The 11,067-nt window shown below is 67.6% G+C and overlaps 1 protein-coding gene and 1 non-coding gene across 3 annotated transcripts; one reads left to right on the forward strand and one right to left on the reverse strand.

Moving 5' to 3' along the window:
* Positions 1 to 946: 946 nt before the first annotated feature.
* LOC137855081 (U1 spliceosomal RNA) lies at positions 947 to 1,110 on the reverse strand. The gene has a single exon (XR_011095510.1). It is a non-coding gene; the product is annotated as a U1 spliceosomal RNA (small nuclear RNA).
* Positions 1,111 to 1,570: 460 nt separating this feature from the next.
* Positions 1,571 to 10,768, forward strand: TMEM214 (transmembrane protein 214). Of its 2 annotated transcripts, XM_068679142.1 has the most exons (17): positions 1,571 to 1,730; positions 1,832 to 2,019; positions 3,054 to 3,204; positions 4,008 to 4,142; positions 4,305 to 4,387; positions 4,988 to 5,093; positions 5,816 to 5,897; positions 6,654 to 6,755; positions 7,291 to 7,432; positions 7,576 to 7,667; positions 8,157 to 8,205; positions 8,324 to 8,437; positions 8,782 to 8,899; positions 9,013 to 9,109; positions 9,371 to 9,539; positions 9,998 to 10,149; positions 10,434 to 10,768. In XM_068679142.1, the coding sequence occupies exons 1-17, from the start codon at positions 1,610 to 1,612 to the stop codon at positions 10,558 to 10,560; spliced, it is 2,028 nt and encodes a 675-aa protein (XP_068535243.1). In that variant the 5' UTR covers positions 1,571 to 1,609; the 3' UTR covers positions 10,561 to 10,768. The 2 variants fall into 2 exon arrangements, with proteins under 2 accessions (XP_068535243.1, XP_068535244.1); XM_068679143.1 differs by lacking the exons at positions 9,998 to 10,149; positions 10,434 to 10,768 and adding an exon at positions 9,192 to 9,295 and having other exon boundaries at positions 9,371 to 9,510.
* Positions 10,769 to 11,067: the final 299 nt, after the last annotated feature.

Here is an 11,067-nt window from a genome sequence, read left to right on the forward strand (position 1 = left end):
TGCTCTGTCTGAGCAGAAATGGCTCCTCATTGCCAACCTGAACCTCCCCTGGCACAACTTGAGGCCATTCCCTCTGCTCCTATCACTGGTTACCTGTGAGAAGAGGCCGACCCCCAGCTCCCCACATCTTCCTTTCAGGGAGCTGCAGAGAGCAATAAGGTCTCCCTGAGCCTCTTCTGCTCCAGACCAAACACCCTCAGCCGCCCCTCACAGGCCTTGTGCCCCAGGCCCTTCCCCAGCTTCGTAGCCCTGCTCTGGCCACGCTCCAGGGCCTCGATGTCCTTCTGGGATTGAGGGGCCCAAAGCTGAACCCAGCACTCGAGGTTTGGCCTCCCCAGAGCAGAGCCCAGGGGGACGATCCCCTCCCTGACCCTGCTGATTGCACTGCTCCTGGCACAGCCACGATGCCCTTGGCCTTCTTGGCCCCCTGGGCACGCTGCCGGTTCGTGTTCAGGTGAGCATCGATCAGCAGTGCAGGACCCGGCACTGAGCCGTGCTGAACCTCATCCCATTGGCCTCTACCCATCACCCCATCCCGTCCAGGTCCCTCTGCAGCGCCTTTCTACCCAGCAGCTCGACACTTTCCCCCACCTTGGTGTCATCTGCAAACTTACTGAGGGTGCTCTCAATTCCCTCATCGATAAAGATATTAAAGAGGATGAGCCCCAACACCGACCCCCAGGGAACACCACTGGTGACTGGTCACCAGATGGATTTCACTCCGTTCGCTGCTACTCTCTGGGCCTGGCCAGTTTTTAACCTACCAAAGAGTGCACCTGTCCAAGCCATGGGCTGCCAGCTTCTCCGGGAGAATACTGTGGGAGAATGTGTCAAAAGCTTTGCCGAAATCTAGGCAGGCTACGGCAACAGCCTTTCTGTCAGCAGAACTGTGAAGCTGACCCCAAAAACAACCCGTAAAATCAGCTCTGTTTTTAGACCGCAGAACCAGGGGAGAGCGCGAACGCAGTCCCCCACTACCACAAATTATGCAGTCGAGTTTCCCGCATTTGGGGAAATCGCAGGGGTCAGCACACCCGGAGTGCAGGGGATGAGCCTCGCCCTGGGAAAACCACCTGCCTGATCATGGTGTCTCCCCTGCCAGGTAAGTATGCCCCCACCTCCCCGACCACCCGGCCCCACCACAGCGCACGCACCCCCAGCACACGGACACCAGCCCCCAAAGCCCACCCCGGGCCCTCCCCACGCCCCCTCCCCGCCCCGAGCTCCGGCCCCGTTCCGAGCCCGCTCCGCGCCCACGGGGGTCTCCAGGGGGGCCCCGCGTGGCGTGGGCTCGGTCCCGGCATGCGGCGCGGCGCCTGATCTGCATGGACACGCCCCCTGATCTGCATGGACACGCCCCCTGATTTACATGGACACGCCCCCTGACACCAGAGCCCCGCCCCCAGGCCCCTCGCTCCCCGCCCCCTCCCAGCTGTGGGCGTGTCCCCATTGGGGCGTTCCCCCCGGGGGGGCGGTGCCGTTGCCGGGGGGGCGTGGCGGGGACGTGGCACGCGGCGCGCTGTGCACGTGTTCCACGTGTTCCTCCTTGCAGCCACTGAGCGCGCCCCGCGCCCCGCCCCGCCCCTGGGCTCCGGGTCCGGGTCCGGCGATGGCGGCGGCGGGCGGCGGGCGCTGGGAGGTGGTGCGCAGGGGGCGCCGCCCCGCGGGGGGCTCCGGCGGCCGCCGCGCCGCGGGGGAGGCCAACGCCGGGCGGGTGCCGGCCCCGGCCCGTGAGTGCGGGGCTGCGGCGGGGGGCGCGGGGCCGGGGGGCTTTGGGGCCGGGGTCCCGGGGTCCCGTTCCGCTCTCACCGTCCCCGTGCTCCCCCCGCAGCTCCCGGGGGCGCAGCTGGCGGCGGCCCCGAGCCGGGCCCGGAGAAGGCTGCGAAGAGGCCGGGCCGGGAGGTGGCGGCCGAGCAGGCGGCGCGGCGGCAGCAGGGCGGGAGGAGCGGCAGGAAGGCGGCGGCCGACGGCGGCACCAAGCCCGGCCGGTTCCGCTCCCTGGAGGAAGCGCTGAGAGCGGTGAGTGCCCCCCCGGGACCCCCTCACAGCCCCCGGGAGGTGCCGGGGCTGGGGGTGCCCCGGAGCCTCCCCGCCCCCGGTGCCGCTCTCCGAGGGCCGCGCGGTCGGGGCGGCCGGGGGGGAATTTCTGGTTCGTGCCCGCGCCCCCTCCCTGTCTGCCCCGGCCCCGGCCCCTGCCCTGCCCCCGGGACGCTCCCGCCCCCCCCGTCTGGCGGCAGCGGTTCTGCAGAACCCGTCCGGCTCCGTCTCTGTCCCGCCGCTCCTCGTGGCGCCTGGCACGGGCGGGTTCCGCAGGGAAACCCCCAAAATCCCGGCTCCCACGGCTGCTCCCAGCTCCCCGCCGTGAACCCAGAGCCCGGGCCCTGCTTGTGCTCAACGCGAGCCCCGGTCCCCGCCCAGCCCCTGCCCCCGGGCACACCACGGAGCCACCCCACGCGTGTCGGGGCTGGGGGATGCTCCCCGGGGCTGGAAGCCTCGCGGCCCCCAGTGCTGCTGGGCCCTCATGGGACTGCTGCCCCCTCAGCTCTGCTGCTGGTTACGTTTCTTTTTTTTGACACAGCAGCAGCTATTTTTTTGTTTTTTTTTTTACTCTTTTCTTCAAAGTAGTTGCTTACAGAAGCACACAACAAAAGGCTTTCCGGCTCAATTTAATAGTGCCTGGTGACTGCAGCTGACAAATGTCAGACTGGGTGCAGAATGGTGAGCAGCTGGTGGAGCCTTGCTGCAGCTCCTGAGCTCCTTGAGGTTCAGGTAGATGGGGGCTGGCTGAGGGCAGGAGCAGGCGCTGGGCAGCTGTGAGGACAGGCAGTGAGCCTCCAGTGAGCCACCTTCTGCAGCCCATGTGAGCACGACTTCCAACCCGCTTTCTGTTGTTCCTCAGGAGCCTTTGTTACTATTAAGAAATGGGGGTGAGGCCGGTGGTCTCAGGGCAGGGAGGGCAGCGCCTCGGCCCCACGCTCCCTGGTGCACCAGAGCCGGCTCCTCTCTTCCCCTGCTGGGGTCTGCGTGTCTCAGGGGGCCTCTGTCATCCGCAGCTCGATGTGGCCGACCTGCAGAAGGAGCTGGACAAGAGCCAGAGCATGTTCCCCGAGAACCCCTCGGTCTGGGTGAAGGACCTGGCCGGCTACCTCAACTACAAGCTGCAGGCGCCCAAGAGCGACCCCGCGCTCAGCCAGCACGCCCACGGTCAGTGGCACTGCGGGGACACGGGGGGGTGGCTGGGGGGCACTGCCTGCTCCATGCTTCTGTTGGTGCTGCAGGAAGCGCCGGGGCTCCCACTCTGCAGCCTGTGTGGTGTACGGGCTCTTAAAGAGTAAAGGGTAAAGGACAGCTGGCATCAGAGACGGGTATTAGAAGCATCAGGGTGGGCAGGGCAGAACAGCCACTGGAAATCTAAAGGAAAAATCTGTTTTCATCTGAGATGGACGGGGCTGAGCCTGCCCCAAAGTCTGTGCTCATTCACTGCCAGCTGAGATGCTCGGGGCTTTCCTGGGGCTGATTGTTTTTCCCCTCCCAGAACTGCCTTTAGTAGATGCTTAGGTAACACGGGACTGTGATCTCAATTTGACATATTTCATAGGGTTTGTGTTTGGCTGATTTTTGTGATATCTCTAATTTAACTCTTCTCTGGCTGCCAAGAACACTGAAGTCATCTATGGCAAGTTAGAAACCTTCTCCAGGCCTCCCTTCAGCATAGCCCCCCCCAGGCTGTGTGCAGTGGCCCGGCACTGAGCAGTCTGCTCGTGGGTACCCCGCTTGGGAGCACGCATCGCTGGGGGGGACAGCGGGAGGGACAGCGGGGTTCCCTTCTCAGTACCCTGTACCCTGCAGCACCGACGTGTAACAGAGGGCACTTGGTGCTGAGCACTGCGGGATAATTGTGAGGCGCTCCTGGGCCTGGAGGTGCTGCCCTGTGCCTGCTGGGCAGGGTTTGCACCGCGGCTGTGCCAGCGCTTGCTGACTTGCTCCTCGCTCTGTGTTGCCTTCAGATTACCCGTACTGTCTTGTGAACAAAGAGCTGAGGAACGTCATCAAATCCCTGCTGGGAAAGTCTTCCAGCGTGCTGGAGCTCTTCTTCGACCACTGCATCTACACCATGCTGCAGGAGCTGGACAAGACCCCAGGTGGGAGGTTTCTGACCGTGAGAACGCTTCCACTGCTGGCTGCCTGTGCCAGGAGCAGAGTTCCCCTGCGTGGGGCAGGACGGGCAGCCTGCCCTCGGGGGGGTGTTGGGCCGGGTGCCCGCGCGTGGCCGTGTCTGAGCACATCCCTCTCTGCTCTTCCAGGGGAGTCCCTGCACGGGTACAGGATCTGCATCCAGGCCCTGCTGCTGGACAGGCCCAAAATCGCCACCGCGAACCTGGGCAAGGTGAGCAGGGGGCGTGGGGGGGGTGCTGGTGCTGGGCTGCAGCCGGAGCAGCGCCCGGCCCCTCTACCCTCATGGAGGGTCCTGCCCGCACCCGCAGTGTTTCTGGGTCTGGCAGCAAGTAATTAGTGGGCACACATTGCAGGTGCCCTGGGAGCTCTCCGCATTGCCCTGCGCATGGAGCTCTCGTGCTTGGCGCATGCAGGAGCCCACCCTGTGCCCCCCCCCAGCACTGCTGCCCCTCAGGGTGCTGGCGTCCCGCTGGCCTCCAAGGCTCCGACCCCTGCCCATGCTCCATGCACAGCCACCCCTGGTAGGGAGCGGCCTGTGTCTGCTGGGCTCTGCGCAGACATTATGGGGCAAGAACGAGAGGTTTTGGTGCCCCCTCCTTCCCAGCGGGTGGATGCTGGAGGCTCTGCCACCCGGAGCCTGTGCCACTTCTGTGGGTCCCCAGGCTCTGGCAGCCATGAGCCTGCTGGGGCCGTGTTCATCTGGTGGGGACCTCTGGCACCCCGATGGAGGTGCCGTGGCTCGGTGCCGCAGTGAGACGGACGGACGGACAGACGGACGTCCCACTGAGCAGCTGCCCCTTGCTCCCCGCAGTACCTGGAGCTGCTGCGCTCCTACCAGAACAGGCCGGCCAAATGCCTGACCATCCTGTGGGCGCTGGGGCAAGCCGGCTTCACTGACCTCGCTGAAGGCCTGAGAGGTGAGAGTGCGGGGAGCCTGCGCGTCCAGAGCTGTGACGGGGGCTCCAGGACGGGGGCAGGGTCCCGGGGCAGCCGCAGGCGGTGCGTGGGTGACAGCTCGAGGTCAGGGTGCGGGGACACGCTGCAGGCAGCTGCCGCAGTGACAGCACGTGGTGCTGGGGGGATGCCACGCGGCGTCCCCAGCACTGCACAGTTTGCTGTCTGGGGTCTGGGATCGCTCCCATTAAGCTCGTTAAGCCCCGTGCCTGCCCCCGTTTCCTAACCATATATGTTAAACATTAGCTGCCGCCGCAGCAGCGGGAGGGCTGTGTGCTGGAGGGTGTTTATAGAGGAGTAAACACACGGAGCTATAGGATGGCACTGCTCTAAACACTGACAAGTGGCTCAGTGCTGCTCGGCCAGCAGCCCGTTTGTCCCGGAGGATTGGGCTGGGCTCCCGTGCTAGGCACTGGTGCCAGGGCAGGCGCTGCTGCAGGGCCCTGCTCTCCATCAGGACCGTGCCCCTGCGGGGTGCTGCTGCTCCCGGGACTCAAGAGTTGGGTGGTCAGCGGGGGGCTGTGGCCCTGCCCTGGGTTTTAGTGCAGTGGCTCCAATTGGGGCTCTAATCCTCCTCTGCTGCATGAGGAACCGGGTGCCGGGGGGAGCAGCTTGCCCATGCCTGGCACCCAGGGGTGCTGCGGGGGGCTCATCCCTGCGTGCTGATGGCCTCTCTGTTCCGCAGTGTGGCTCGGAGTTATGCTCCCGGTGCTCGGGATCAAGGCGCTGTCCCCGTACGCTGTTGCCTACCTGGACCGTCTGCTGATGTGAGTAACCTCGGGCAAGGGCAGAGCCTGCACAGGTGGCCCTGGTGCCTTCGTGTCTGTGCCACGCTCGTGTGTGTGAGAAGCAGCACAGTGAGAGGAGCAGTGGGAGGCGCACTGAGGGGCGCAGAGCAGAGCCCGTCCTCCCCAGGGGCCTCCTGGCACCGGGTGGCTGTGAGCTGCCCGTCCCCATGGGGTGGTGCCGTGCCGTGCCGTGGTGCTGGCAGCGTGGCCGTGCCGTGGGTCAGGGGCCCGGGGCCGTGCCAGGACCCCGGGCTGGTGTCCCGAGCCCCCACAGCCTTGTCCAGCGTGGGCACCTCGAGGTCTCCGGCCACAGAAGCACAGCGGAGCCGCAGCCAGACCCTGCTGCAGGGCAGGGCAGGAGGTGCAGCCGTTCCTCCTGGTCCTTCTAAGGAAGCACTGCAAGGGAAGCCCACAAAACCATGTTCCCTGTGTACTTCGCCAGCGAGTCCGTGGCTGGGGAAGCCCCGCTATTAGGGGGGTGCTGCGGGAAGCTGAAAGCCCCCCCCCGGCCACGGGGACAGGGCAGGGGCTCCGTCAGCTGCGCCTGCACCATGCCAGGGAGCCGCCTCCTTCCCTCCCGTGGCTGCAGCGGGCCGTGGGAAGGCAATTTTGGCTCAAGCTGCGTTCCCAGTGAGACGTGAACCAGCCCAGTGGGGGGAGGATGGGGGGGGGACGGACGGAGCTGCCGGCACGGCACGGCTGGCACCCACCGCAGCGCTCCCCAACGCCTTGCAGGATGCACCCAAACCTGACCAAAGGCTTCGGTATGATCGGACCCAAGGACTTCTTCCCCCTCCTGGACTTCGCCTTCATGCCCAACAACTCGCTGTCGCCCAGGTAGGGCTGCGCTGCCCCGGGGGCACGTGGCAGTGTGTGGGGCTCTGCAGTGTGGGTCAGCATCCCGCAGCTCGGCTGATCTGTGGGGGCTTTGTGGGGTTGTGGGGGGCACATGGTGTTGGTGGGGGACACATGGTGTCCCTGGGGGAGGCAGGGGCACAGGCAGCAGCTCTCAGGGGCCGCGGGCTGCACGCAGGGGAGGGGTGCAGTGCTCAGGCAGGCTGCCCTCACCCAACCTTCTGTGCCTCAGCAGCACTCAGCAGGCGCTTTGTGTGCTCCTGGGGCTGTTCAGTGAACCAAAAGCAGGACGGGCAAGATGGGAACGCTGCGCTCTGCTCCCTCCTGCCCCCTCCTGCCCCCTCCTGCCCCCTCCTGCTCCCCAGCCTCCTTACATGCACAGCTGTCAGATTGCTGAGGGCTGCAGAGCCTTGTGGGCTGGTTACCTCCTGGGCACACGTGGGCAGGGCTGTGGTGGGGATGGGGACGGTGGTGTCCCTGTGTCAGGGCGGTGTCCTCAGGCTGTGCCTGTCCCCAGCCTGCAGGAGCAGCTGCGGCGGCTCTACCCGCGCCTGAAGGTGCTGGCGCTGGGCGCGAGGCCGGAGGCGACGCTGCACACCTACTTCCCCTCCTTCCTGTCCCGCGCCACGCCGAGCTGCCCGCCCGCCATGCGCAAGGAGGTGAGCGGGGGTCGGGGCGGGGGGCGCGGGGGCCGCGCTGCCGGGGCCGCGTTGCCCCCAGGTCCCCGAGGCTGGGAGCGGGCGCTCGGGCACGGCGCGTCCCGCGGCAGCATGAGGGCAGCTGGGTGCCGTGCTCCTTCCAGCTCCTCGCCTCCATGAGCCAGTGCCTGAGCCTGGACCCGCTGAGCTTCAGCGTCTGGAGGCAGCTCTACACCAAGCACCTCTCCCAGTCCAGGTGGGTGCCTGTGGCCGGCGGCGCTCCTGCACGCTGAGCAGGGTCGGAGCCTCCTCGTGCCCACGCCGGGCTGGGTGCCGGGTTCCCGCGGGCAGGGATGCTGGTGCACGATGCCAGCCTGCCTTGGGAAGCTGGTGGCGAGCCGGGCAGTCCCAGCCAGCAGCCAGTTGCCCCCTGCCCAAATTGCCAAGGCTGCTGCATGGGAGCCGTGGGGCTCACGGCACAGCCATGTGGGGCTGCTGGGGCGCGTTTCAGGCAGTGCCCTGCTGCAGGAGCACGGCCAAGTGGAGCACGGGCTGTGAGGCACGGCCACTGTGACCACTGACCCCTCTCTGGGGCCACCGTGCCCTGCAGGCTGGTCTCCCTGGTGGCTCTGGTCGCTGGGCCATGGCACCGTGGGCTCTGCGCCCCAGCCATCCAGCCCTGTCCCAGCAGCACCGCGCTGCTCCTCAGGGCGCTGACCGAGCCCACGTTTCCCCCACCCTGCAGCTTGCTCCTGAACCACCTGCTGGAGTCCTGGGACAACGGCAGCAGGAAGGTAAGGGCGGGCGGCTGGGGGTGGTCCCGTGCCCCTGCTGGGGTCCCGCCAGGACGGGCTGCGGGCACCGGGTGCTCGGTGCCATGCCGCCCCTCCGCAGCACAGCTCCTGCCCCCAGGTGCGGCAGTCCCTGCAGGAGACGGTTCGCTCCTTCAAGGTGACGAACGAGGAGCTGGCAGCGCGGGGGCCGGGCAGCGAGCAGGACGTGGCAGCGTGCGATGCCGCCTGCAAGGTGAGCGGGGGGCTCCCTGTGCCAGGCGGGGGCTGAGCTGCTGTCCCGAGAGCACCCACGGGACACGTGGGGACAGGCGGTGCTGGTCCCTGCCAGCTGCTGTGGCGCTGGTTTTGGGGCAGCAAAAGCACCCCCAAGGAAAGCTCTGTGCCGGGAGTGGGCGCAAAGTGGGGTGAGGAGGTGGCAGGGGAACACACGGGGACAAAGTCCTGCGGTGCAGGAGCCCAGAGCTCACCCGACAGCCTGGGGGCTGCCCGGGCTTCTCCACGGAGGGCGTCCTGTGCTGCCGGAGCCGCCGGGCTCGGGAGCAGCGAGGTGACGGGGTCCCTGCTGGTGTCCCCCAGGTGCTGCTGCGGAAGATGAAGGGCGGCGGCTTCCCCTGGTCCCGGCTGCTCCTCATCGGCCTGGTGTTCGCCGTCGGCTTCCTCCTGCACGATGTCCGGACGCACGGCTCGCTGCAGGGTAGGGCCCGCGCCGCCCCGAGCAGGGGGGGCTTTTTGGGGCCCTGCAGGCAGCTTCCCGAGGCCTGCAGCCCCGCCGACACGCTGCTCAGGGGCTGCTCCCTCCTCTTGCAGCCTCCACCTCTGCTCGCGTGCTCCGCTCCTCCGGCATCCTGTCTGCCTCGCAGCAAGCCTGGCACAAGGCGTCCCACTACGCCCTGCAGGGGTACAGGTCAGTGGCACTCGGTCAAGCAGCAGCGCGTGCGCCTGAGGGGGTGAGAAGTTGCTAATGCAGCACCAGGTGATCTCTGTAGGGAGCCCTTTTTGCTTGGGAAGCGTTCCCCAGGTGCTCCTGGAAGTGCTTTTCAGCTCAGCTCTTGAGTTCTCCCGTTCCCCTGGCTGTGGCAGCCGTCTCCAGGTACACGTGTGCTCCCGTGGCCTTGCTGTTGGTGCCGGCGCAGCCGGCGCTGCCTCAGCCTCCGCTCTCCCGCAGGTGGTTGGAGAGCACCCTGCCCGCCTGCTGCGCCCGGGGGGCCGCCGTCCTGCAGCCCGCTCTGCAGCTGCTCTGGGCGAAGACGACGGAGCTGGCGCTGCGCGTCTCCGAGCTGTGCTCCTCGCACCTCGCCTGGGCACGGGACCACCTGCCCTGGCTGCTGGAATGGGTGAGGACGGGAGCTGATGGGGAGCACTGTGGGAGGAGGGCACGGGGACGGGGTCCCCAGCGAGGGGACAGGGCCCTGCGAGGTGCTGGGTGGGAAGCAAGCAGCGGGTGTGGACGCCCATGTCCCACATCTCCCCAGTTAGCCCAGTCCTCAGCCCAGCAGCATCGGGGTGAGCGGGGAGAGGCCCCAGAGCCATTGGTTACTGCCCTGGGAGCTGGGTAGGAGGGGGTGGCCTCAGCCCCCGCACGGGGCCAGCAGCACAGACGTGTCCCCGGGTGTTTTGTGCACAGCCCAATGTGGGGAGCGTGGGGCCGGGCGATGCCAGAGAGCGGGGGCATCACCCAGCAGCTGGGGGCAGCCCCTGGTGGGGTGCACATGGGTGGGGGGCAAGCTCCGTGCCCGGTGCCGCCGGGTGCCCACCGCAGCTCTCCAACCCCATCCTGCTCCTGGCCCCGCAGCTCCAGTCCCGGGTGCCCGAGGCCGTCCTGCACTTCGCCGAGTGTGTCCGGGAGCTGCTGCTCTTCCTGCTGCGGAGCTGCCTGCTGCCGCTGCTGGAGCACGGTGCTGCTGCCCTGCAGCGGGGCTGGGAGCACTGCCTGCATGCCTGCCAGTGAGTACCGCCGAGGGGGGCAGCTGGGCCTGTGTTATGGGGAGAATTCCCTCCCGGGGGGACCGGGGGGGTTGGCGGGGGTCCCGAGGGAGGGGGGTGCTGGTGCCCAGAGCCCTGGGGTGGTGCCGCAGGGGTCCCCCCGCTGGGTGCGTGTCGGTGTCACCCCCATGTAACTGCACCTCCCCGTGCCCCCTGCATGTGGGTGCTGCCCTCGGGGGAGCCGTGTGTGTGGGGGGGTTGGTGCCCGTGTGTCCCCCCCTAACCCCTGCCCCTCACTCCTGCAGCGGCGAGGTGTCGTGGGCCTGCCTGAGAGCACAGCTGAGCAGCCTCACCTACTCCTCGTGGGCGTACCTGCAGAACACCACCCTGGCCGTCACAAACTGGGCCTCGGCCATGATCTCCGGACACTGAGCTGCTGCCCGAGCCTGGGGCCCTGCTGGAGCCGCTGCGGGGCCCTGGGGCCCTCGGGCTGCACGGCGCTGGGGGGCCTTGGTGCGGGGCTGTGCTCGCCCTCAGAATCAGTTTTGCCCCCCCCCCATACCCCAATCACTTCCCTGTCCTGGGTCTCACCGGGGCCAGCACTCGGCCCGCGGGGGGGCAATGAACCGCCTGGGTCCTCCTGCTGCCTCCTGTCACCTCTATTGCACAGGGGGGTGTGGGGGGGGGTGGACAGACGGACAGACAGAGGGACAGGAGGGTGGGTGCTGCCCCAGCAGGGCTGGGAAGGGGCTCGTGGTCACAGGGGGGTCCCGGGTGTCCCCCTGCCCCCCAGGGTCTCCACTGCTCCCACCTCAGCCTGCAGGTCCCTGGGCAGCCCTAGGGGACCTGGGGGGGGCTCAAGTGGTGGGATCGGTGCTGACATCCTGGGGGTGTGGCACTGCCCGTGTGTGGCTGTGCCCGCGGGGGTGTGCATGGGGG

The sequence above is a fragment of the Anas acuta genome, chromosome 3 (assembly GCF_963932015.1).
Source record: "Anas acuta chromosome 3, bAnaAcu1.1, whole genome shotgun sequence".
Classification (NCBI taxonomy): Eukaryota; Metazoa; Chordata; class Aves; order Anseriformes; family Anatidae; genus Anas; species Anas acuta.

Bases quoted from the DNA above. Each gene is read 5' to 3' on its own strand.
- TMEM214 (XM_068679142.1), top strand. From the start codon at position 1,610: ATGGCGGCGGCGGGCGGCGGGCGCTGGGAGGTGGTGCGCAGGGGGCGC. The intron at 1,731-1,831 runs GTGAGTGCGGGG...CTCCCCCCGCAG, and splicing joins GCGGGTGCCGGCCCCGGCCC to CTCCCGGGGGCGCAGCTGGC. The intron at 7,433-7,575 runs GTGAGCGGGGGT...TGCTCCTTCCAG, and splicing joins CGCCCGCCATGCGCAAGGAG to CTCCTCGCCTCCATGAGCCA.